The sequence below is a fragment of the Balaenoptera physalus genome (genome assembly GCF_965194825.1).
Source record: "Balaenoptera physalus genome assembly, chromosome: 3".
Taxonomy (NCBI): domain Eukaryota; kingdom Metazoa; phylum Chordata; class Mammalia; order Artiodactyla; family Balaenopteridae; genus Balaenoptera; species Balaenoptera physalus.
The window spans coordinates 102056566-102083995 of NC_138890.1; the positions used below are offsets into that span (position 1 = coordinate 102056566).

Here is a 27430-nt window from a genome sequence, read left to right on the forward strand (position 1 = left end):
TAAGAAAACTTAACATGAGCTCTACCCTCTTGACAAATATATAAGTGCACAACAGTATTGTTAACCATAGACACTATGTTGTACAGCAAGCAGATCTTTAGAACTAATTGATCTTGCATGACTGGAATTATATACCCATTGAACAGCCACTTCCCATTTCACCTTCCCCCCAAGTCCCTGGTAACTACCATTTTACTCTCTTGTTTCTCTGAGTTTGACTATTTTAGATACTTCATATAGGTGGAATTGTGCTGTATTTGTCCTTTTGTGACTGACTTATTTCACTTAGCATAATGTCCTCCAGGTTCATCTATGTTGTTGCATATGGCAGGACTTCCTTCTTTTTGAAGGCTGAATAATATTCCATTATAGGTACATACCACATTTTCTTTACGCATTCTTCCATCATTGGATATCTGGGTTGTTTCCATATCTTGGCTATTGTGAATAATGTGGTAACGACTATGAGAGTGCAGATAGCTCTTTGAGATTATGATTTTCATTCTTTTGGATATATACCCAAAAGTGGGATTACTAGGTCATATGGTAATTCTATTTTTAACTTTTTTAGGCACCTCCATACTATTTTCCATAGTGGCTGCACTGTTTTATATTCCCACCAACAATGTACAAGGTTTCCAATTTCTGGAATTACTGTGGTTATCATCAAGTGATATGCTCTTGGTGTACATATATTTGATATGCATCTGCCTCGCATGGTCCATGCTTATTTTGTTACACTCTTTCCAAATAATTTATAAAAGTGATTTACTTGTATTGATAGTAAAAACACCTTACACTCAAAAACTGATTTTCTTTTTTTTTTTTTTAAGCTTTTTTATATGCATTATCTCATCTGATTCTTATAGGCCTGTATGCTCAGTCTCCTCTTAGAGTTGTTACTGGGAATTTTCTAAGAACCTATTACACGTTTTAAATTTGAGCTTTATTGTTCAAATTAGTCTGTCTGCAAAATTGTAAGCCACTTACGTTGTAAAGGAATTTGGAAGTCCTCATTTTTTAAAAATAGCTTTGTAATTCATAATTTTTCAAGATATACTTCCACTAACATTTTTATGTCAGTGCATTTATAGGATTGAGCAAAAAATTTTATAGTAGATGACATGAATATTTTACTTTAAGTCTGCAGTGCAAAAGAACAACAACAAAAAAATGTGTGGGGAATTCTGTTATGAGCTAACAAGTCTGTGGGTTTAATTTGAATTCACTGAAGAGAGTGGACTTCGTAGATTCACAGTTAATGAGCCATTTCTCTTAAAGTATTCTGTCACTATGGGATTGCATACAGTTAGAACTGACAGTTGGAAACGTGCTGAGATAGGAAAACTAAAAAACAGCTGTCTCTCTGGGCAAATGGTACCAGCTGGTGAGGCTCTCCAAAGGAAAATATTTTATATAATAAAATAGCTTTCAGATATCACTAAAGTTATGTATTATATACTTAAGTTTTCTTTAGTTTTTGTTTTTGATTTTTTAGTTTGCTTTTGTCAAGCCAAAATTCTAAGATTTTTTTTTCAGTTTATGAAGTTTTGTATTTTGTTGACAACTAATCTCTTTAGCATATGTAAGCAATATATATATAAGGCTTTCAAGTTTACTTTTTGAAATTGCATGGGAATCATTGGAAAGGTGTTTTTATTTCTTACATGGGTTTTAGCAGTAGACACAATTTTTTCCTGTCAGGTCTTTTCTAGAATGAAATAGATTTTTTAAATGTCTTGAATCGTTTCAGAAATGAATGGTTATGTTCTCATACTCTGAGAAAAGATTTATACCACTGAACCTTTTTTTTTTTAACTTTTAAAAGTAGACTTTATTTTTCAGAACATTTTTTTTTTCAGTGTGGATCAAGTTTATTTTATTTTTTAAACATCTTTACTGGAGTATAATTGCTTTACAATGTGTGTTAGTTTCTGCTTTATAACAAAGTGAATCAGCTGTACATATACATATATCCCCATATCTCCTCCCTCTTGCGTCTCCCTCCCACCCTCCCTGTCCCACCCCTCTAGGTGGTCATAAAGCACTCAGCTAATCTCCCTGTGCTATGCAGCTGCTTCCCACTAGCTATCTATTTTACATTTGGTAGTGTATATACGTCCATGCCACTCTCTCACTTCGTCCCAGTTTACCCTTCCCCCTCCCCATGTCCTCAAGTCCATTCTCTACGTCTGTGTCTTTATACCTGTCTTGCCCTTAGGTTCTTCAGAACCTTTGTTTTTTTATTTTTTTAGATTCCATATATATGTGTTAGCATACGGTATTTGTTTTTGTCTTTCTGACTTCACTCTGTGTGACAGTCTCTAGGTCCATCCACCTCACTACAAATAACTCAATTTCATTTCTTTTTATGGCCGGGTAATATTCCATTGTGTATATGTACCACTGAACCTTAATTTAAATTTTGGTGGGTCCCATTCTTTTGATATTGTCAGATCTAAGTGACAAAAATTATCATTTAAGTTTGTAAAAAAAAATTTCCTGTAATTTATCTTAGTAGGAATCTATTACTTTTGAGGCAGAATAGTGTTTATTGAATTTCTAGAATGTCTGTGTCCTGAGTCCTTTAGTTTTGTACATGGAGAAACTGTGTAATTAAAGTTTATGCAAAAACAGGCAAATGGCTAGTGTATACTACAGACTTCGGTAGAGCTTCATCCTTTCACTCATAAGACAAAACCTTAGCTAAAGTAATAAATCTAACTGAGTGTATTGTATTGGTAGTAATCTACCTTACCTCCTCTTTGGCTTATTAACTATACCTTTTTGTTTACTTTATTAATGGTTGCTATGGGGTTTACAATATGCATCTTTAACTTGCTGTAGTTTATCTTCAAATTATACCACTTAAAATATAATGTGAGAGCCTCATAACATTGCACTTTCATTTCTTCCTATATCTGAGTTTCCATCTGGAATCATTTTCTTTAGCATAAAGACCATTTTATATTATTTCTAGTACCAGTCTGCTGGCAATTTATTTTTTTGGCTTTTGTTTGTCTGGAAAGGTCTTTATTTTGCCTTCATTCTGAAGGATATTTTCAGTGTATGTAGAATTCTAGGTATGGGGTATTTTTTTTTTTTTTCTTGGGTTACTTTAAAGATGTTTCCTCATTTTCTTCTGGTTTGTATTTTTTCTATTGAAAAGTTAGTAGTATTTCTTATCTTGATAATCTCTATGCAATGTGTTGTCTTCTCTGGCTGCTTTTTAGATTTTCTCTTTATTACTGGTTTTCAGCAATCTGATTATGAATGTGCCTTGAGGTTCTTTTCTTCATTATCTTCTTTGTTGAGCTTCTTGGCTATGTACATTTATAGTTTTTATCAAATCTGGAAAATGATCTGCCATTATTTTAAAAAATATTTCTTCTCTCCCCCCCTCCCTCCCCCACACTCTACTCCAATTACATGTATGTTAAGCTGCTTGATATTGTCCCACTGGTCACTGAAGTTCATTTTTTCAGTTTTTTTCCTCTCTTTCATTCTGGATAGCTTTTATTGCTCTATCTTTACATTCTCTAATCTGTTCTTCTGCAGTGTTTAATCAGATGTTAAACCTATTCACTAAATTTCTTATTTCAGATGCTCAGAATCTGTATATTTCAGTTCTGAGCTGTCCCATTTTTGGTTCTTTTTAAAAATCCATTTCTTTTCTCATTATATTTATATTTCCCTTTACATCCTTGAATATTTTTTATAATATCTGGTTTAATGTACTTGTCCCCTAATTTCATCATCATCTCTATTATTTCTAGGTCTATTTTTTTAAAAATTTTTTTTTAAGAGTAGTTATTTGTTATTTCATTTTTTTTTAAAGCTTGATGGTATTCACATTGCTTAATTTGTGTCATGCTTTATTTATTTATTTTATTTCTTTATTTATGGCTGTGTTGGGTCTTCGTTTCTGTGCGAGGGCTTTCTCTAGCTGTGGCAAGCGGGGGCCACTCTTCATCGTGGTGCGCGGGCCTCTCGCTATCGCGGCCTCTCTTGTCGCGGAGCACAGGCTCCAGACGCGCAGGCTCAGTAATTGTGGCTCACAGGCCCAGCTGCTCTGCGGCATGTGGGATCTTCCCAGACCAGGGCTCGAACCCGTGTTCCCTGCATTAGCAGGCAGATTCTCAACCACTGCGCCACCAGGGAAGCCCCTCTAGGTCTATTTTTATTGACTGATTTCTCTCCCAGTTATGGATCACTTTTTCCTGTTTCTGTGAATGTCTATAGTAATTTGTACTGGATGATGAACATTATGGTGAGTGTCTGGAATTTGTTGTCCGCCTTTAAGGAACATTGAATTTTGTTTCAGCAGCAGTTAGGTTAGGTTTATTGTGGAATAGTTCATTTGTGGATTTGTTTTAAAGCTCAGCTAAGGTAGGTCTAGAGTAGCTGTTGCTCTAGGGATAGTTTAGTTCTCTTCTGAGAGAGCATTTGACCCTGAGGCATCACTCTTCTTGGGCCACTACTAAATACCCCTAACTACTCAGTGAAGTCTTTTTACTCTGGCTGGTTTCAACTCAGATGTCTCAGAGCCCTATAAAAGCTCTTTGAACTGTTCACCTTTAAACTTTTCAGTAGTTTTTTTCCTTAGTCGTTTTCTTACTCTAGCCTGTTGGAAATTTCACCCTATGCATTCACAGCATAGCCAAAGACTTACAGGAACTCATATGTAGATTTCTGTTGCTCTTTTTCTGCATAACTCCCTTATCTCTGGTATTATGCCCTGCAAGTTCCAGTTACCTCAGTTTCCCTGAGCGCAAATCCCCTTTTCCTTAACTCAGGCCACTGGGTTCTGCCTGGGTTCCTCCTCCCTGGGCCACAGTCCAGAAATGGCCTTCAGGCAGAAAGCCAAGGTGATGATGGGGCTCGTCTCCTTTGTTTTCAGGGATCACAGATCTATATTGCCTGTTTTCCACTGTCTGAAACAGTTTATTTTATACACTTGTTTATTTGTTAATGGTGAGAGGGCAAATCCAAATGCTAGTAATTTCATTATGGCCAAAATCTAACCATTTATCGTACTTTTATTTGTTGTTGTTGTTTATAATATAGTAGAAACAGGAAGATCGAGGAAACTTCTCTCCCTCTCCCTTCATTGGAGAAGTTATGAAAGAGTATCTCCTGCTTTAAGATAGCCCATCTTTCTTAGAATAGTGGTTCCCACAAGAATCCACATCATTATGTTCAATAGACTTGCCCTCTATTTTAGCTCAAAGAAGAACTTTCTTGTTAAATTGTTAAAGCTCTCCATATAGAAAGGTAAATGGAGAGTGGTAAAAATAGTATTGTTTTTATTCCTGCCATCATTGTAGGGAATAGTTACCTTGCTCTGAAAAAGGTTAAAGAGGCAGAGTGTTAATCTACAATGTAGTTGCTGATATTCTTTTAGTTTCACAAATTCAGAAGACATAGCAAAGGCTACTCTGAGTTTATTAGTCTACCTAATTTTTTTTGGTCCCTAGCCATAGTGTAGTCTTATTCTTTATGTGAGTGCTTTTCCTTAGGTAGAGTAAATCATTTATAAGAAATTTATTATTTGCATGTACAATATCTGACTTATACCTTGTTTCTTCTTCTGGCTTACTGATATCTATTATTAAACCTTTTATTTTCATGTATTGGTCTACCTTAGGTGTGTGAACTATAATGTGTTTCCTTGAGTGTGTTAATAAACATCAGCCCAAAGTCATTCAAGAATGTCTGTTTGCCTTTGAGATCATTTTTATAAATGTCTACTTTAACAGAGTGAGAAGGAAAGAGGAGAAGATCATGAAAAGTTAGTGGGATTCTTTACCTAGATGCCTGACTTAGTGATGCTTTTGTCCTGAGTGACCGAGTTCAAGAACCATGGAATCATAAGTCTTCTTGTTTTTGAAACATAGATTTTTAAAAAAATTTTTTTTAAGAGCAGTTATTCGTCATTTCATTTTTTTTTAAAGCTTGATGGTATTCACATTGCTTAATTTGTGTCATGCTTTATTTATTTATTTTATTTCTTTATTTATGGCTGTGTTGGGTCTTCGTTTCTGTGCGAGGGCTTTCTCTAGCCGCGGCAAGCGGGGGCCACTCTTCATCGCGGTGCGCGGGCCTCTCACCACCGCGGCCTCTCTTGTTGCGGAGCACAGGCTCCAGACGCGCAGGCTCAGTAATTGTGGCTCACGGGCCCAGCCGCTCCGTGGCATGTGGGATCCTCCCAGACCAGGGCTCAAACCCGTGTCCCCTGCATTGGCAGGCAGACTCTCAACCACTGCGCCACCAGGGAAGCCCAGAAACATAGATATTGATATTATTAAGAGTAACAGGATAAATTGGGCTGTAACATTTCATGCCAAATCATCTGCAAATACCCAATATTGAAACTAAAATTATATAATTTTATGTGGCCAGGAAATGAATCAAGAGCAGTGCTTTTTATAGTATACATCTCAGAAAAGATGCTGGTCAGACTTTTTTTCCCTTTTGGGCCAGGGCAAGGCGTACTGTGGAAAGTCTCTATGGGTTCCAGGTATGCTGTTTAGGCCAGGGATTCTTAACCCTAGGGGATAGGATTTAGGGCATGGGGTCTGTGAACCTCAATGGGATAAAAATTACATCTTTATTTTACTAACCTCTAAGCTAAATTTCTTTTAATTGTAAATGTAGGCATAAAAAATAGTAATATTAGCAGTCTTGTGACTTTTTCAGAGAAATAACCTGTTTTTATATGATAAAACTATAGTTTTAGATATATCTAAAATGCATTAATGGACATCCCTGGTGGCACAGTGGTTAAGAATCTGCCTGCCAATGCAGGGGACACAGGTTCTATCCCTGGTCTGGGAAGATCCCACATGCTGCGGAGCAACTAAGCCCGTGAGCCACAACTACTGAGCCTGCGCTCTAGAGCCCACGAGCCACAACTGCTGAGCTTGCGTGCCACAACTACTGACGCCCGCGTGCCTAGAGCCCGTGCTCCGCAATGAGAAGCCTACGCACCGCAATGAAGAGTAGCCCTCACTTGCTGCAACTAGAGAAAGCCCACATGCAGCAATGAAGACCCAATGCAGCCAAAAAAAAATAAATGAAATTTTTTTTAAAAAGTTAAAAAATGAAATGCATTAATAAGGAAGGACATATATTACAATATATCACAAATCTGGTATTTTAAAAAATTTGAACTGTATTCCACTTTAATTGGTTTCCTTTGTAATCCTGTATATTTTAATTTTTTAAAAAGCATTGTCTGAGAAGAGTCCATCGACTTCATCATACAGCCAAAAGAGCATTCTTTATTTGTTCACACATTTAGAATGTCTAGTTTAGGCAGTTAAAATTACTCTCTTTTTACTTTACCTACCTTAAATATCCTCTTTTGTTTCTGTTCTTGCCTGCTGGTATTAGTTTACTAATAGGCCTTTAATTTCAGTTTTACATCTCACTCTCCATTAGCATCTTTATTTATTGACTATGTAACATAGGAGATGGAATATAAGTCCAGAAAACAGATTCTAGGCTCCAGGGCAGGCAGACTGCCTAGGTTTCAATCAGAACTCTGTGACTTATTTAGCTGTGTGACTGTGGGCAAGTTATCTAACCTTTCAGATGCTTTGGTTTCCTCCTTTATAGGGTTGTTGTGAAGATTAAAGGAGTGGAGATTGATTAAAGGAACTTATGTTAGTGTGAGTGCTATGCATATGCCTGCTATTATTGCTGTTTATTCAAAAAAATATTTGATTGCCATTATATGAGCTAGGCCCTAGACATTCAGCCCAAGACAAATGCTCCTCTTCCAAAAACTTAAAGTCTAGTGGCAAAGACAGATCTTGGAAAAGACATTATTAATAATCTAAGTGTTAGGATGGAGGAATGCAAGATTCTTAGCTGTGTCTTGAGGACAAATTCAGGGCCAGGCAAGGAAGAAGTTGAAGCTGAATAAGCAAAGAATGGGACAAACATGCCCAGCGAAGCAACATCGTTTGCTAAGGCTCTGAGATGAAAAAGATCATGATACATCTGATAATTTAAAAGAAAGTCAGTGTGGCTACACAATATGGAGAATGAGGAAAGGGAGTGGTATAGGATGATACTTGAGAAGTAGGCAGGGGCCAGATCTGGTAAGGCCATGCTTGATTTAAGGATTGCGGTCCTATCCTTGTAGCACTGGGAAGCTTTAGATTTGCATTTGTAAAGGATGTCTGCTAACAGGAGATATGATCTGAAGGAAGATCTGCTCTACATAATAGATATAGCAGAAGGAAGCTACAGATGCAATCCAAGAAGAGATAATAACCTGTTGATGGACTAGAATGAACTAGAATGGCAGTAGTAGAGATGGGGCTATTCCACAATTAGCTTGAGGGATTTGATGATTGATTGCAAGGGGAGGATGAAGGAGAAGGAGTTAAGACATTTAGGCTTCTGGCTTGAGCAGTTAGGTGCATGGTAGTACCATCTAGGGAGTTGATGAACACACTGGAGGAGGAATAGGTTTGGAGATGTATAGATGGAGTCAGTTTGAACATAATGAGCTTGAGGTGCCTGTGAAATCACTAGGAGGAGTTAGTTGGATACACTTACAAGCCTGTTGCTCTGATAAACTATTTAAGAATCTGGCTATTGGAAGGTAAGGATGGCTTAGAAAAAGGACTCTTCTTTAGAGCAGGTAAAAGGAAAACGTGAGAGCAAGTGATCTGAGGCTGATCTAAATGAAGGACAGCTGGGGATATGGGCTAGCACTCCAAGGAATGCTAATGGGAAGTTGGAGGAATGAATTTTATTTCAAAGATATGCTGAAAAAGCAGTTACTTCAAAAGACTTCTTAAAAGTTTCGAATGTACCCACCGAGAATGAAGTATAAAAGGTTTTAATGGGAAAAATAAGAATGAGATGGAGATAATGCTAGTGAAATTTAAGATGTAGTTCTGACTTAAGAGGATATGCACCCAGGGTAATGTGATTTAGTTCTAATTAGACAACTCATTGCCATTCATATCATAGTCTCTTTAATGTAAAGATGCTAGAGGAGCCCTTTTAGGTTTAGCCAAACTGACATTATTGAATAGTATCTAACCTTAATTATTAAGACATTTTATGTTTTTTCTTCCTCCTGCTTTCCTCCTGTCCCTCCCTTCCTTCATCTCTCCTCCTTTCCTCCCCTCGCTCCATCCCTTTCTAGGAGGGAGGTAGGATGGAATGTAGAGTTAGGATAAATAGGACATTAGGAGGAAAAGGTGTTGTTTTTTAAATAGGTAACTTACAGGGTGGATCTTTATTTTAAATGATTCTAAGTCCCAAGCTAATAATTATGTGTACATTTAATTTGCATAGGATTTAATAAACAATGCTTAAGGTTATATGTTTTTCTTAGTGAGTACTTTTGAGAAGCATTAAATATTTTAAAAATTGATTAAACTCTGGTGGAATACTGTGGCTAGTAAAAAAGAATAAAGAAGACCTCTGTTACTGAGAGAGGATAGATGATCTGGATAAATTTTCAAATGATAAAGTAACAGTTATTTAGTCATAAGGAAGAAGGGATAATAAGAATACATTGTGCAACAGTATACAATACATTATAGTATACTGGCTTTTTTAAGAAAGCGAGGGAAATAATACATTTTTGTTTGGTTATACTGGCACTGAGAAACACTGGAAGGATTCATGAGAAAGTAAATAATGAGATTACCTATGTGGGCAAAGTAAGGGGGAAAACAATGGAGGAGGACAGGGGTGGGAGTGAGACTCCTCAGTATATATTGTGTTATAGTGGTTTCATTTTTAAATCTTGTGTATTTACTTCCAATACAAAAATTAATTTTTAAAATATTGTTTTCCTTTTAAATGTATTACTTATAGATCTTTATAAACTGTAATACCACGTTTGTAAGCACTACCAATTATTTTTCATTAATTCATTGTTCATGTGCATCTTTAGTGTGGTTGATGCTACAATAAAGTGGGATATAAATCTTGTCTGTAAGGTGGCTACTTCAGTGGGCAAATGAGAATGTGAAGTAATCATGATGGAATGCTAAATGTCATAAGAGAAGCACAGAGTCATTGGTAGAATCAGCAAAAACCAGGTAGGAGGTAACATTTGAATTGAATTTTGGGAATTTGGAGAAAAATGAGGGAAGTTAAGAGAATTTTGGATGGGAGATGAACATAGGCACCAACATAGCAAATAGTAGGACTTATTCTAGTGAGTCCTTGATTTTGACAAGCCATAATGGATGAAAATTATCCCCAAGTATAGCTGTGATCTTATAACATTTTGAGAAATTAAAATGTTTTGATGAAAGCGAATTGTTGTTACCTTATTTATCATCTGCCACTTTTCCATTGAAATAATTGTGGAAATAGATGCAGTGTCAGTAGCACCTGCACTAGGAATATGAACAATGTGGGAAATTTTAAAATAATCTTATGTTTTGATATAATTTCACACTCACAGAAAAGTTGCATGATTAAAAAGAACCACGTATATCATATATTATTATGTAATTTTTTTCTGAACCATTTGAGAGTATGTTGGAAACATTATGCCCTTTTACCACTAATACACTGGTATATAATACCTAAGGATAAGAACATTCTCTTCATAACTACAGAAGAATGATCAGAGTCAGGAAATTTTATATTATGTCAATCTACAAGCCATGTTTAAACTTTGCTGATTGTCACATTATGTACTTAATAGCTGATATTCCTCAAGTCCAGAATCAAGTCTAGGTTCACGTGTTGCATGTAGTTGTCGTGTCCCTTTATCTTCCTTTAATTTGGAACCGTTCCTTAGCCTTTTTTTTTTTTTTTTGACATTGACTTTTTTTGAGGAGTACAGGACATTTGAAGAGTGACCCTTAATTTAGGTTTGTCATTTGTATTCACATGATTAGATTCAGGTCATGAGTCTTTGACAGTAGTACCTTAGACGTGATCTTTTGTCCTCAACGTATGATATCAAGAATACATGATTTTGGTTTGCTCTAATATTGGTGATGTCTGCCAGGTTATATTATAAAACTACTATATTTTTCTCTTTGTAATTAATAAGTAATTTGGAGGAATATATTTGAGACCATGTTCCTTATGGAACTTCTACCTATTAATTTTAGCATCCATTAATGATTTTCTAACTCCATCATTTCTTCTATATGTATTAGCTGGCATTCTATCTTAAGAAACAGCTTCTTTTTTCCTCTTTCCTTTTTATTTTATTCATTTTTTTGTATCATTGTGGATTCATGGATACTTATTTTACTCAATGGGCTGTATACTCCATTGCTGTCATTATTTTCATGCCTAAATTATGCCAGATTTGGCCAGGGAGTCTCATTAAGCAGGTTCTTGTTTTCTTTTAACATTTATTCATCACTCTTTCAGCAGTTTCTTATTTTCTTGCATATAAAAAAAATTTTTTTCAGACTTAACTTGTACTTTCTTTGCTTCAGGCCCTGAATCAGCCTTTTCTACCTGGAAACTTGGTTCCTTCTATGGCAAAGGGCATATAAAACTCAAGCCCCTGAGTCAGCCCGATCTCCAATTAGCTCTGGGTATTTTTATTGGAAAAGTTTTTATATATGTATGTATAAAACACACACAGACACCAAGATCTGTGTATTGGTGGTGGTGTCATTGCTTCTCAGCTGTCAGCAAATGTGCATGTGTATCTGTGAGTACACATGCATATATATATTCATAGTTTTTACTCTCTGTAGATATATATATACACTTATATATACACGCTCATGTAGATATACACATATATCCAACTTATCTATGTCCGTGGATAGGAGATACATGTACATATATATATATATACATATATATATATATATATATATATATGGTAAAAAATAAAAGTGCATACTGATACCAGCTCAATATTTTTTTATTAAGCAAATCTCAGTATTAAACCCTGAAGCAGAATAATTAAACCTTGCAGAGGAGAGAAACTGTAGTTGATTTCCTTCTACTAAGCTCTTACTATATTTTCCTATATTACAGCCTGAAAACTGAAGGGAGATGACTTTTCTTCGAGGTAGCCAAGACTCTCCTATCCCCTACAGTAACATGAAACTGATGCTGAATTACCACTCCTAGCAATGTAAAGTGACTGGGTGATGTTTTGTATCTATATCCGGAGATGTAAAGTTAGCAATTAGGAAGGAGTTGAGACTGGAAGAGTTGTCAAAGCGGTGTACTCTGGGGACTGTAGCATTTCATTCAGTGTTACTAATGATAAAGGTATTACAGATGCTGATTATCGTAAAGTTCACCCTTCATATTTAGATGAGCTAACTTTGGAATCAGGCATGCTGGATTTTAGCTGCAGTATATCTGCATATCAGTAGTAAACAAAATGTTATAAAATGCCCCAAATTAAACTATATCCTGTTCATATTAGCCACTCTTTCACCTTAAAACCTGAGAAGACCATGCATATTATATTAAATATTACTATATTAAATATTTTCTTATTTTCTATTAAATATTCTAATCTGAAATTTATGGGACCAAGAAATCTCCAGAAAGAATTGGGAGGGTAAATGGATAGTCAGCCAAGTTACAGGAGTTTCTTCTAGGCCTGTTTCTGCTAATTCAATAATGAAAACTTAGAAAAAGTTAAAAACCAAAAAAATTTGTTGAGCACCTTATTCCACTTGCATTAGTTGTAATTATAATCAAAAAAACCATAGTCTTTATTCTCAAGGAACGTACATTAAGTAGAGGAAATAAGACTAAAAGGAATATAATAAGCAGAAGAGTAAAAGCCATTAAATAATTATTTGTTGAATAGACTCCTGTTTCCTGAGGAAATATTTTAGGGGGAAGGTTACGAAGATAGTGTGCTTTAAGGTGATTTTTTTTTTTTTTTAGGATGACTATAATTGAAGAGCCAGAGGTACAAAAACATTAGATAAGAGAACTAATATTTAGAGACCTTAAAATAAGTATCATTTTAAATGGTTAAAGATATAAGAAAATAAAAATAACATATAACAAAGATTAGAACAATATAAAAAAGAAAGCATAGATTAAATAATACCCAAGAAAATGTACAGACATCAAAATACAGTCAATAAAGTTAAAAATTCAGTGGACTAGTTAAATAGCAGATTAGACACAGCTGAAGGGAGAATTAGAACCCCAGAAGGTAGACCTAAGAAAATTACTCAGTATGTAGCCCTGAGAGATAAAAAGGGATGGAAAATATGAAAGCGGGCTTATAATAGGGAAAGTAGAACAAGAATGTCCAGCATGTATCTAGTAGGTGTTCCAGAAGAAGAGAATGGGAGTGAGGAAATATTTGAAGAAGTACTATCTGTGAATTGTTCTGAATTGGTGAAAGGTTCAAGAAGTACACTGAGTCCTCAGGAAGATTGATAAGACTTAATCTATACCTAGACATTATAGTAAATCTACAGCATATCAGAGACATAGGGAAAGATCATAAAAGAAACCAGAGGATGAAGCCTGATTACTTACAACCACAGTAAAACTGACAGCAGAAATATTAACAATAACCATGGAAACCAGAAGACACCAGAGAAAATATCTATTGTTCTAGAACTTTATGCCCAAGTAAAACTATCATTCAGTGTTAGGTCCAGATAGAGATATTTTCAGACAAAAAACTGACAGTTTACTTTTTCCTAAAGAACTAATGAAGAAGAAAACTGAACTAATGAGAGTGAAAGAGATGTACCCCAAAAGGAATGCTGAGCAAATGAATTGATTGTCACATGGGAAATCAAAACAAACTTTACCTAAATAAAGCAAAATAATCACACACACACACAAAAAAGGTACAAATCAAGGGGAAAAATATATCTTATACAAATAGTATGTAAGATGAGTTAAAAAGATGGGTTAAAGCTCTTTCAAGTCAAACTATTCAAGAGGAAAAGAAAATTTATTAATTTTAGACTTTGATATGTCAAATATTCATGTTAAAGCTATAAAGATGCAACTAGAGGAATAGAACTAGAATATGTAACTTTTATCCAGAAAGGCAGGAGTAAAGAAAAGTTAATCTATTAAAAGATAGGAAAAGAAAAAAAGAAACATATAAAAAGCAAGGTAAGTAGAAGGTACAAAATACAATGAAAGGTTAAATCTAAATTCAGTAATCACAATGAATTAAATAAACTTGCCAGTTAAAAGATGGTCAGCGTGAATTAAAAAAAAATTTTGTATGTGATTTATAAAATACTTATCTAAAATATAAGACCGGGCTTCCCTGGTGGCGCAGTGGTTAAGAATCTGCCTGCCAATGCAGGGGACACGGGTTTGAGCCGTGATCCGGGAAGATCGCACATGCCGCGGAGCAGCTAAGCCTGTGCACCACAACTACTGAGCCTGCTCTCTAGAGCCCACGAGCCACAACTACTGAGCCCACGTGCCACAGCTACTGAAGCCCGCGTGCCTAAAGCCTGTGCTCCACAACAAGAGACGCCCCCGCTTGCCGCAACTAGAGAAGGCCCGGGAGCAGCAACGAAAACCCAACGCAGCCAAAAATAAAACAAATAAATTTTAAAAAATAAAAAATAAAATAAAAATATGAGAGCATGTCAAAGTAGAAAGTAAACCTAATTATGCATACAGTTTTTTAAAAATATTAAAAGTAGATATTTTGCAAAGTGGTTATTTACTGTTTGAGCATCAATATTTTCTATTTTTATTAAGCTATAATAATTATAAATTTTCCAGTTTTGTTTAAAAATGGAAAAATCTATAATATTAAATTTAATATGTAAATCTCATCTACTTATTAACTTTTAATACTCATAGAAGTACTACATTGTCCTTGCTGGTATAATACTAAATGATTCTGTTGAACCATGAATTGCTCAGCCCTGAAGGTAAAAATTACACTGCTTTGGGGATAAACATGTTTGAAATCAAGTAATTGCTCAGAGCTAAAATCTCCTACTACTTGCACTTTGTTTAGAGATGAAATGAGTAAGACTGGTTTCTTAAAAGCCATGGAGTTTTAAAAGTGCTATTTGTATCAATAAGTGAAGTGAAACTGAGATAATCTTAACAAAGACTGTTTTAAATGCAAAACTCTGTTTTCAAAATTATTATTAAACTTCCAATATAGTAAAAATTCATAATATCAAATTTTTTTTACATTTGTGATACATTTGTAAGTCAGACTGCCTGTGTTGACTCCGTTTGGCTTATTTGTGAAATCAGAGCTTCCTAAGCAAATGAGTAGTGTTAAAAGGAGTTGCTAGGTAAAACTAAACTGTTTTCAACTGTTCTGAGTATCTATTTAATACAGAAATCATATACATAATTGTTTTAGGCAGAGGAGAACTAAGAAAACTGTCACTTCACTGTACTAATTACAAATCACTTAATTTTATTCCATCAATTAGAACTAGATTTCTCCTAGGTAACAATTTATTAACCTAAGTCTCTTTAAAAGTTGTTCCTTTTAAAATCTTTTATAGTTCATATTTTACTAATTCAGGTTGGTAGTCTATTGAGTCTGTTTTCTGAGACTTTCTTTGTTACGGGGCATAAAATTTCATGGATATACGTAAATCTTTGAGAGTATTTTTTTCGGTTCAGTTCATCCACGCTTATACTCCAAATCAGGGTACTCTTAGCATTTAGTTGTCCTCTCCAGAGGTGGATGTTACTCAGGATTTATGGATGTTGGTGTTTTGTGTCTTGGCCTAAAGTTCTTACTCTTCTGATGGGCCCAATACAGAAATTTTTATCTTACCGTTAATAAAGTTGAGAAATGAAAATTGTTATTGCTGTGAATCAGTGAGGTCAAACTTAATTTCTTACTAATGAGAGGGTTTTCTTCAGAGTAAGAAAGAACAAAGGCTTGGCCATCTAATAGTAAAGTTAACATTGTATTTTTATTTAATTAAAATATTTATGTTAATTTTCTTTCATTTCTCCAGTCATATTTCTTGTCATATATCCCATTTTATTTCTCAAATCCAGTCGCAAAAAGGTCTTAAGTACCTTCTGGGAAGCTTCTTAGTTTCATTACCCACCTCCTTAAATTATAATCTGCCAGAATAATTTCAGTGCTTTTGCAGGAATAAAGGGTGTCATTATTAGCTTCTTATTTAATTAATGACCAGACATAATGCAGAAATGCATGAGGTACATGATAAGCACATAGCAACTGCTCAATAAATGTCAATTAAATTTATTACAGGGTGAGTATACCCCTTCTGTTGGAAGTACTCCATTGAGAATTAATTTTTATCAGGCTTCATTTTCCTTCTTCCCACTGTCTATTTCTTTGATTGCCCCTGCTCTTTCTGTTAAAATTTTCTTTAATCCCTAGGTAGAGAAATCCTGAGCTAGAAAAAAGTCTAGTTTGACTCCAGTTCGTAGAGGGCATTATTCTGTTGTTAGCCAAGGGATCTATTTCATGAATATATAATCTCAAAATTACTTCCCTATGTCTTCCATTGTGGATTCGTTTAATTTTAGCTATATGGCTACTTCTTAGGAATCAAAAGAAATCCAGAGAAATTATCAGGTGTAGTAATTTTTTTTTTCTTTCCAGTTTTTCTTTCAAATAATACTATACTGCTTCATGGGTAGTGTGAGTACCTTATAACAGAGTATTCTCAGCTTCTCCCTCCCATAACTTATAATCTTGCTGTCATTCATTTTTCTTTTCTATAAGCTATAATCACCAAAAACATCGCTGCTATTATTTTCAACAAACTGTTGTCTGTTAGGTCAATTAAGAATAAGAAAAGGGACTTCCCTGGTGGCACAGTGGTTGAGAATCTGCCTGCCGATGCAGGGGACACGGGTTCAAGCCCTGGTCTGGGAAGATCCCACATGCCACGGAGCAACTAAGCCTGTGCGCCACAACTATTGAGCCTGTGCTCTAGGGCCCGCGAGCCACAACTGCTGAGCCCGCATGCCACAACGACTGAAGCCTGCACACCTAGAGCCCATGCTCCGCAAACAAGAGAAGCCACCGCAATGAGAAGCCCGCGTACTGCAACCAAGAGTAGCCCCCGCTCGCCGCAACTAGAGAAAGCCTGCATGCAGCAACGAAGACCCAATGCAGCCAAAAATAAATAAATAAATTTATTTAAAAAAAAGAAAAAATTTAAAAATTATTTTACCTTAATTTATTCCTCTCTAACACTCTTCCTTTCTTTATGTACATCCAAATTTCTGACCTATATAATTTTCCTTCTCTCTGAATAATTTATTTTAACATTTCTTGTGGTAGATCTACTTGCAAAAATTCCCTCAATTTTTGATTGAGAAAATCTTTATTTCTCACCTTTGAAGGATAAGTTCACTGGATACAGAATTATAGATTGGTGGATTTTTTCTTTCAATACATTGAATATTTCAATCTGCTCTCTTCTTACGTGCATGATTCTGAAGAGAAGTCTGATATAATTCTTATTTTATTTTCCTTTCTAGGTAAAGTCTTCCACATCCCTCCCTCCCCCAGATCTCTCCATACTGCCAGTCTGGATTCTTTGTGCAATTTTAATATGATATGGCCAGGTGTAGTTTTGGTATTTATCCTGCTTGGAGTTCTTTGGATCACCTGGATCTGTGGTTTTGTGTCTGTCATTGATTTTGGAATATTCTCAGCCATTATTATGTCAAATTGTTCCTCTGTTCTTTTCTCTTTCTTCTCTTTCTGGTATTACTATTACGCATATGTTAAAACTTTTGTAATTGACCTATAATTCTCATATATCCTGTTCCATCTTTTCATTTTTTTTTTCTCCTCTTTGCATTACAGTTTTGGAAGTGTGTACTGTTACATCTTGAAACTCTTTGATTCTTTTCTTGGCCATATCTAGTCTACTGATGAGCCCATCAAAGGCATTCTTCATTTTCATTACAGTGTTTTTGATCTAGCATTTTCTTTTGATTCTTTCTTAGAGTTTCCATCTCTCAGCTTACATACTCATCTGTTCTTTTATGTTGTCAACTTTTTCAATAAATCCTTTGGCATATTACTTATTGTTGTTTTAAATTCCAATTCTGATAATTCCAAATTTTCTGATGCTTGATTTGTCTCTTCAGGTTGTTTCTTTTTGCCCTTTAGTGTGCCTGGTAATTTTTTGTTGAAAGCTGGACATGATGTATTGGGTAAAAGGAACTTTGGTAGATAGGTCTTTAGTGTGAAGTTTTATGTTTATCTGGCTAGGAGTCAGTCTGTGTCTACTATTTGCTGTAGCTCTTGTGGCCAAGGCTAAAATTTCCTCTTATGTCCTTGTTTTTGTTTTCCCTGGTGTCTTTAAGTGTTCTGGAGATTTTAAATAGGGGTGAGCCTTGCAGTTCTTTTAGCTGTATCTGATTCCTTGTTATTTTATAGGAGCCCTATTGCTATGGTGGTAATGTGAGGAAGGGTGGAAGGAAACCTTCTATAGTCCTATGATTAGGTCTGTCTTTTAGTGAACCTTTTGCTTCCCCTGTGTCAGTTACGCTCTGGTGAAATAGTTTTCCTTGTGAGAAGGCCTTATTAAGGAGAACAGAGTTCAGCAGTATTTCAAAATGGTTACTTTCCACTTCCCCTGCTGGAAGCAGGTGAGGATTTTTCTCTAATCTCCACAGTGAAGAACCTAGTGAGGCTCATGGAGGTAAAATTCATAGAAGTTTGGAGAACCCTTCTTTAAGGCTGAGGCCCCTCCTAATTTTTCATTCTTAAGCTAGTATTCATATTGAACCTCCAGAAATTAATTAATTAGAGTTGAAAGTGTTCCTACCCCAGGACTGGCTTCAGCCAACACTTCTGCGCCTGGGCTTTTGTTACCAGTAAGTCCTTATCCTCTGTATCTGCCTGGCTGTGTCTCCAGTTTTCAGGGAAGCGGTTTGCCCTGTGACCTCAAATATCCAATAGATCTAAGAAGAGTCGTTGGTTTTCAGTTTGTTCAGCTTTTTTCTTTTTGTGAGGATAGGAGTGACTACTTCAGGCTCTTCATATTTCAGAACAGAAACCAGAAGTTCCTGTGTTTCTTATTAGAATGAAGATTTCACTTTAGCTCAGTCTTATTAGTCTCTTAAGCCTTTTCTTTTCATGTAGGAACTTCACTGGAAACAATGTCTCTAGCGGATATTTGAACATAGATTACATTTGGGCGAGATACTTTTTTAATCTATTTTTTTCAAAATTATCTTTTCATTTATTGACTTTTCTAAATGCAGACTGCAGTCCTCCTCAAGCTGTAAGGCTATGAATCCTTGATGCTTTCTTTCTAAGCCTCAATTCAGCAGTTAGAAAGATTTTTTAAAAATCTGAAGCACTTATCTCCCTCAAAGGACGTAGACAGAATGAACAGTGAAGAGAATTTGTATACTGTTTTAAAGTACCTTCAATGCACCAGACACTATCCTGTATGGATACACAGAAATGTAGAGTTAGGATACCTAAATTTTAGTGTTCTCAGGCTAGTCAGGTAACAAGACAGGTGAATAATATCAAACTCATATGCTTCAGGCATGTGCAGGGAAGCACAGAGGTGGGATATTTTGTCTTACCTTGGAGGGTTGGGATGAGGCAGGAAAAAGTCACCTAAAGCAGCTGACATGTGATCTGTCTCTTGGAGGATGACTAGGGTGGAGGAGAATATTCCAGCAGAGAAAACTGCCTACAAGATAGATGGTTTAGTTTATGGTTGCTTTTCTTCTGCAGTCAGGACTTTGAGAGCAAGGCAAATTGGGCAAGTTAGGTAGTGTCTTTCCAACTCTATTCGATGTATGGTTTTATTAGAACAGATACTTGCTGTATAATGTTTTTCAAAGTCAAATGTAAGCAATGTTTGAATTGTTTTGTATTATATTGCAGTATGAAATTGAGAATTAACTGCAATATGTATTTCATATTGATATAAGGTATAACCTGACAAAATAATTTTTTAATTCTCAAATTATGTCTTGTAAGTATTTTGCATGGTGGTAGAATTCACTTGAGTTTAAGTTTGATTGGTTTTATTGTTTCTTTAAATGTAAGGATATTTTATGATTTCATAGAAGGAAATTTTTAGAAATGATAACCCACTCATTTTAGCTAATCTCATTTAGTTAAACCATTTCTCTTGAAGTGGTAACCCATTATATAACTTCATGTATATTTTTAGACTCATACATATATTTACTCTTTCAGGTTTATAGTACTGCTGCTTTCTGGTGAAGGTATAATGAACATAATTTAAAATTCTACATAAAGTATAGGAATACTATTCAATTAATAACTAGTAGATTATCGCCTAGTTCTAGTTTAGTGTTGTAGCTTTTGAAATTACTGTTACCAGACAACATAAAGCTGTTCTAGCATACATCTAATATACTGTTTCTAAAATGAATGACTATGTATACAGAGAAGGAGGGATTTTGGACTTCTTAGAGAAAGCAGGATAGAGAATCTTATTTTAGATGACAGAAGACAGCACCAAAGTGATCTTAATTTTTCTAAAAAAAAAAAAATCATCTGATCTTGTTTCATATTAAGATTTGACTTTTAATTATGTTGCTGCTAAAATTATTCTCTGAGATACTGTGCATAGATGATTCAAGATATTTTTGAAACACTCCTTAAAATGACCATTAAAGCCTATTAAATCATCACTTTTACTCCAGACATCTCTTTCTTCACTTGCTTTGCTTTCTTTAATAGAAATAGTGTATTAGTTTTCTGTTGCTGCTGTAACAAATTACCATAAATTTAGTGGCTTAAAACAGCACAAATATATTATCCTACAATTCTTGAGGTCAGAAGTTCAGTATGAGTGCCACCAGACTAAAATCAAGGTGTTGGACAGGCTGTTCCTTTCTGGAGTCTTTAGGGGGAGAATCCATTTACTGCTTCTTTGAGTTGTTGGCAGAATTCAGTTCCTTGCAAGTATAGCACCTAGGTCTTGTTTTCTTACTGGCTATAAACTGAGGATTATCCCACCTTTTAAAGTCCACCACATTTCCTGGCTCATTGTCTCCTTCCTCCATCTTCAAAACCAGCAATGGCCTATCGAGGCCTTCTCACTTTGCATCTTTCTGACATACTGTTCTGTAATGTTTTACTTATAAGGATTTATATGATTAAGTTGGGCCCACTCAGGTAATCCAGGGTAATATCCCCATCTTGGGTTCTTAACGTTAATCATATCTGCAAAGTCCCTTTTACCATGTAACATAACATGTTAACAGGTTAACAGGAGTTAGGATGTAGACATCTTTGGGGAGCCATGTTTCTGCCTAATATAACCGGTAGTACTAACTGGTGCCTGGCTTTGCTGGATCAGTTTTCCTTTTCTGTTTAGGATACCTCTGACTTTTCCCTCTTTGATTCATGGAATACAAAAGAAGTGTTAGGATTCAGCAGAGCCATGATAGTACTATATTAGATATAATACCTATAGGGAAATTATAGGGAAAAGAGAATTCTAGAAATACTGAAAAAAAAAGAAAATATGCTTACAGAGTATTGCTTTGTGAAATAGAAAGTCCTTGTGTATTTTTGTGAGTTTATATTAACTATTTCGAATCCTTGGTATTAAGGTCCATAGTTATTCAGTACACAGCAGCAGGAAGTAAACCAGTAAAGAGCCTCTTAATTTAGTATGAAAATATTCCAAGATAGATATTCAGAGCAATAAATTTTAATAATTTATGTGAATTTTGATAATGGACAACATTGCATTTTAATATGTTATTTCTTTCCTACTTAGATCATCACGAAGTATGTATACGAGCTCCTGGAAAAGGACTGTAATTTGAGAAAAATATCTATTCCAGTAAGTCCAATTTTTAAAAATATTTATAGTTCCAAATAAAATAGTTTTCAATTCAGAAGAAAAGCTTTGTTTTAGGTTAACTGTGATAAGTTTAAATGTTAAGATCCTAGTGTTTTGATATTGGTAAAGATAATATTAAATTCCTGTCATTATATCTCATCTCATTGTGCACAATAGTTCTTACAAAGTAATATTCTTCAGTGTAAAGAAAAACTGATTTCCAGTCTTTTTTGAAAATGATGACACAAAGGACTACCCTTTCCTCTACCTTTTCTCATTTCATTGGTATAATTTATTTTTACTTATTTATTTGAAGTAAACCAGTGTTCCTTTTCTTGCATTAGACATTCACCATCGCTTCAATTATTTCTTGATTTTTTAAAAATTGTATGTTTTATTTCTGTGTTATTTCCTCTGCACATCCCCAGATTCACTCCTGGTGCTTCCTGTCTCATAACGCTACTCACCTCTTTTTTGGTAGAACACTTTTTTGAAGCTTTGCACATTTTGCCATTTCAGAGTGAAAAAGTTTGACATTTGTTCTGAGATTCAGCTTCTCAAAAGAACTTTTTTGTTTTTAATGGAAAACATGAAATTTTAAGTGTTTAAATGAAGAAATAGTAACCTTATGTGTGTAATGATGGTAGACTAGATTAGATGATCTTTAAGGTCCCTGACAACTCTCTGATTTTACAATCTAAATGAATCTCCAAGACTTCATGAAAGTAATTTATTTAAGGCACAAAACTTTGAATATTGATAATTTTGTTTACATGAAATTTTGCATGAAATTTTAAAGTTCTTTGGGCAGTGTTATTCTACTATGAATTGGAGGGTTTGAGGATTTTTTAATGCTATCCATCCTCCCAAATTAATTCCATAGGTTGATTTTTTAAAAAAAGAAATCTATTTTATATTTAATTTTCTATAGGCAACCTCAAGTACTAGGTCACATTGTTAATCATTTATTCATTCATTCAACAAATATTTATTTTAGGGTACCAGGTACTGTTCCAAGTGCTAGTGACATAGCAGTGAATAAAATATTCAATATTATTCCACGTGATGACTAGGCCAACCCTTGTTTTTTTGGAAGCTTTCCTTCCTTTTGAATTATGTGAAAACCAAGATTTTAGTATCTTTTTGGGAGTGAATATAAAAGTCTTTTTTTGGATTCAAATCTCTTTTAGTTTTGACTTTAGGTCTAGTGTCTTACTCTATTAAAACTATATATTGAATTTTGTCTTCTGGAAAGTTAAGGTAGAATTTTGTCACTTTGTCCAGTCTTCTTTTCTTGTTAATTCTGTTTCTTTCGAAGTTTCTGAAGAATGATATTTAAAGAGCCTTAGGTTAATTCATTGTTACAGCACAATTAATATTGAGTCCTTTAACTCTGTAATACTTCTAGTTCCATGGAACCTTTAAACTCACTTTAATTCCCTAGATTTCTAGAACAAATTACAAGATAATTGGCCATATCTCTCATGTTATATGATTGACTTTCATTAATTTTCTTTATAGAAAGCCTAAGATTAGATTTAGAAGGACTTCAATTATTTTCCTCTTTTTTAAATTTAGACTATAAAGTTACACAGGGGGAGCTTTACATTATATGAGACCTATAACAACCTTCATGTCCATTTTTGGTTAGTGAAGATTCCCTAATATTATAAACATTAAAGAAACAAAAAAATTTTATTTCAGGAAGTTTATCTCTCCTTAAATTATCATCACATATTTTATCTAGTTGTGAATTTTTCTTCCCTAAGTATTAGTTTTCTCCTGAGTTATCTTAAATCCCAAAGCTAGCAGTGAGAGTGGGGTTTTTTGGTGGTGTTCAGAGTCTTTTTTTTTTTTACTACAGGAATACCACCAAACTTTTTTTTTCCTGATGATAAACTAAGTTTTAGTGTTATAGTTGAAATATTTAACAAGGAAAGAAAAACTTTTTTTTTTTTTAAATGACAGCACTTCGTGGAAGTCCATGATTTGACAGATCGTGATCATGTCTCATGTTTACTCTCCACCTCACATAAATAGGTACAAAATATTCTCCATTTTAGTATCTCACACTTGTGTAGAATACTGGATACGTGAATTTAACTTGACTACAGATTTGCATTCAATTTATTCAATCATATTTAAATAAATATCAAAATTAGTGATTTTCATAAGTATCCCAAAGTGAATTGTTAATTGCTAAAAATTGTTTGGTGCAGTCTCACTGACCAATTGGCCTTTGAGGTTGATTTGTCTCTAACATGAGGCGGTACACTGGAATGACCTTTATTTGTATTCCTTAATGAAAGCTCATCTTAGTAAATTACCATTGTTTGAAGATAAATGGCCTTGGAACAACCATTTCAAAACTTAAGTTAATGAAGGAAAAATTATTTTATTCATATAGACATTTTTCTATTTTAAATTAGCACTAACTTTACACAGAGTAAATTATAGCCACCAGCTGCAGAGTCACAGTTCTGCATTATATTGAGATGAATATGTCAATGACCAGCTTAAATACTGTTCTTATTCCTTAATCATTAATACCATTACATTGTTCATTTTCATTTTTTTTCCTTAAATACTCTGATGTTCTGATATTTTCAAAGTCAACATATCTGGATGTTCAAGTAAAACTTTTATTCATTTGTTCATGGCTACCTTAACTTGTAGCTCCTTAAAAAATTCTTGAACAGTGGTATAATATAAAAAAACACATGTTTATCTTCAGAAAATAAGTACTCTTCCAGTTTTAAAGTGATTACTGTGGAATTTAAAGTACCAACATTCCATTGCTTAAAAAATTGACTCAGGTGCTTGGTAACAGGGGACTTAGTATGATGGAAAAAAGAAACAGTGATCAGCACCTGCTGGAAAGTCCATAGCTAGGGGTTTTTTCATTAAGATAAACAGATGTCCATTTCCGTACATTCCAGAATCCATTAAGGCCTCACTGACTTTAAGAGGCTCTTTTATTTGTGCATATTTAGACATACTTTTTGGTAAATGAATGACTGGAAACCTCTGTAGCCTCTTTTTTATTTTTCACTGACAGCTTTGCTTTTTAATTTTTTCTTCTGTTCTTATTACCATTTTCTTTTTTTAAGCCATCTTAACTGAATGATTCCTCTGCTTTCATATAATGTTCCTAGGTAAAAGGGAGTTTTTCTTCTCAGAATTGGTTTTCGTCTGTCTCCCATCCACTTTTCTTCCTCTATGACTTCAGTCATATCCATTGTCATCATAGTAATTTGTTTATTCTAGACGTCCCATGCAAGGGAAGCTAATGCGGTGGTGTTATACTTCATACTTCTCTTACTGCATATTTAATTACTACTAATAAAGATACAGATATGCCATTTTAATTCTAAGCATTGTGTAGTTCTTTTAAAATTCTTTGTAGTCATGCATTCATTTAATCTTCCATTTGTGCTTTCTGAACCAGGCAAGTATTGTAAGCAGTTAAGAGGACGCATTATTTAGTTAAATGCCTTTTATCTAAAGGAATTCACTAGTGATGCTTGATAAGATTCTTTATTCCAAAAGTTCATTCATTCTTATATAAATGAGTGCCTACAATGTGCCAGCCTTTCTTCTAGGCATTGGGAATGTAGCTGGAGACAAACAAAGGTCTATGCCTTCCTGGACTTACATTCTAGTGGAGGGAGCAGATGGTAAATAATAGAATATTATTAAAAGCATATTAGATTGTGTTATGTGCTATGGAGGAAAATAAAACAGAGAACGGGACTAGGGAATTTTTGGGGAAGTGTTTAAATGGGGTGGTCAGAGAAGCCTTCACTGAGAAGGTGGTATTTTTTTCTTAAGCCCTGTGGCCGTGCTCTTCTTACTGAAATAATTACCTTTTGTGCTCTGTTTACACAACTGGCTAAGCATCTATTACTGACACCAATCTGATTGTTTTAGAAATAGAGAAATTTAATTTTTTTTTTTTGTCCCAGGAGTAGTGACTGGGAACATTTGGAATCCAAGGCATTTTTTGGTATTGAGGTTTTTTCTTTCTTATTTTGGTAATTTTATGAACCTATATTGTTGATGAAGTGAAGTGCTATTGCATTACCCAGCATGTGGATTGACTTTCTCTATTTGAGGAGGTGTTTATTACCAGCTGTCAAGATTTTAACTTCTGGCTCTGACCTGGTTGCACAAAGGCTGCCATTCCCAGTTACTTGCCACTGCTGATGTGGAATACCACTCAGTGCATGCCATGGCATATGAAATAAGAGGTTGGGAAGTTATCCCTTTCTAAAAAGTCTTTTGAGTCTTTCAAATCTAAATCATACATCATCTAGTTTAAACCTAACTATTAAGTATAATCAAAATGACTATAAGAATATTCACTTTTCATACCATAAATAACTAGTACATAAAAAAAGGTTATCAAAGTATACAAATAATATTCCTTCATAAAATAATTGTTATATAATCCTGTGTTCATACTCTGAATGAAATTTCAAGGTCCATTTACACAGAACAGTTGGTGTTTGAATTTTTAAATAGTTCCCTCTCCTACTGTTGTTAAAAGCTTAGTAGTTTTCCTTGCTAATATATGGTTTTCCAATATGTGTATTTTCCAGCTGGGTTCTTCTGTTTTTTATTTTAGGTGCAGCATATTTCTATTATAACTTATAGGCTTAATAGCTGTGTGACCTTGGGCGAGTTATTTAAACTCTCTAGGCCTCAACTTCTTCATCTATAAATGAATATAATAATAGTGCGACCTTAATAGAAATAATATTTTTAAAACATTTAGCATAGTATCTAGATCATAGGAAGCACTTAGTTATTCTTATTTATAATGATAATATAATACTAAATATACAATAATAATGGAGAAAGTCATATTTCCAGTATTCTTTTTTCATATTTTTATATGTTTAAATTACTATCATGTCTTTTTTTGCTCCTCTACCTTATATATAATTATCAATCTCTAATGAAAATTTTATTTTAAAGTTTTTTTACTTCTATAATTCTGTAATAGTCATTCTATAATTTATAGTAACCATTAGTTGTTTTCTCATTTGTGTCTATACCTGATCAGAAAACATTTATTTATTATTTAATTTTTTTTAATTACAGGTAGATGCCACTGAGAGTGAACCAAAGAGTTTTATCTTTATGAGTGAGGATGCTTTGACAAATCCACAGAAACTGATGGTTTTAATTCATGGTAGTGGTGTTGTGAGGGCAGGTCAGTGGGCTAGAAGGCTTATTATAAATGAAGATCTGGACAGTGGCACACAGATACCTTTTATTAAGAGAGCTATGGATGTAAGTGCAATTTCCTTTATTTTTTTTTTGGCATTTTATAGCTCTGTTTTAGTATGTGTTATAAATTATTTTATCATGTCTTTTAAAAAGTCTTTCCTAAACATAGTCTTATCTTTAAATTGTTATTATTTATTTTATTTGTAGTGAAAGATTATTCTGTATTATTTTGCCTTTACAACAAAAGCAAAAAGGCATCTTAAGTATACAAAGATTTAGATAAAATCTTTGAAATGAGTATTTTCAGTTCTAAATTTTTTCATTTCTTATTACGTGAAATATCACTTAAATTATCAAATACTTATCAATATTATTGAAAATACTTCTGAAAAAAATCATGACTGCTTTTGTAAATCTTTGCCTACCTGATTCAGTGAAGTTAGAAA

At 34.2% G+C, this 27430-nt stretch overlaps 1 protein-coding gene across 11 annotated transcripts in view; it reads left to right on the forward strand.

Moving 5' to 3' along the window:
- Window positions 1–27430, forward strand: part of ARB2A (ARB2 cotranscriptional regulator A) — a 432252-nt gene that overhangs the window by 77653 nt on the left and 327169 nt on the right. For 10 of the 11 annotated variants that reach the window (XM_082458182.1, XM_082458183.1, XM_082458180.1 and 7 more), the window contains 2 exons: window positions 21684–21749; window positions 26856–27047. In XM_082458182.1, the coding sequence (XP_082314308.1) occupies window positions 21684–21749; window positions 26856–27047 (258 nt within the window). The remainder of the gene's footprint in view (window positions 1–21683; window positions 21750–26855; window positions 27048–27430) is intronic. The other variant, XM_082458190.1, reaches the window with a different exon arrangement.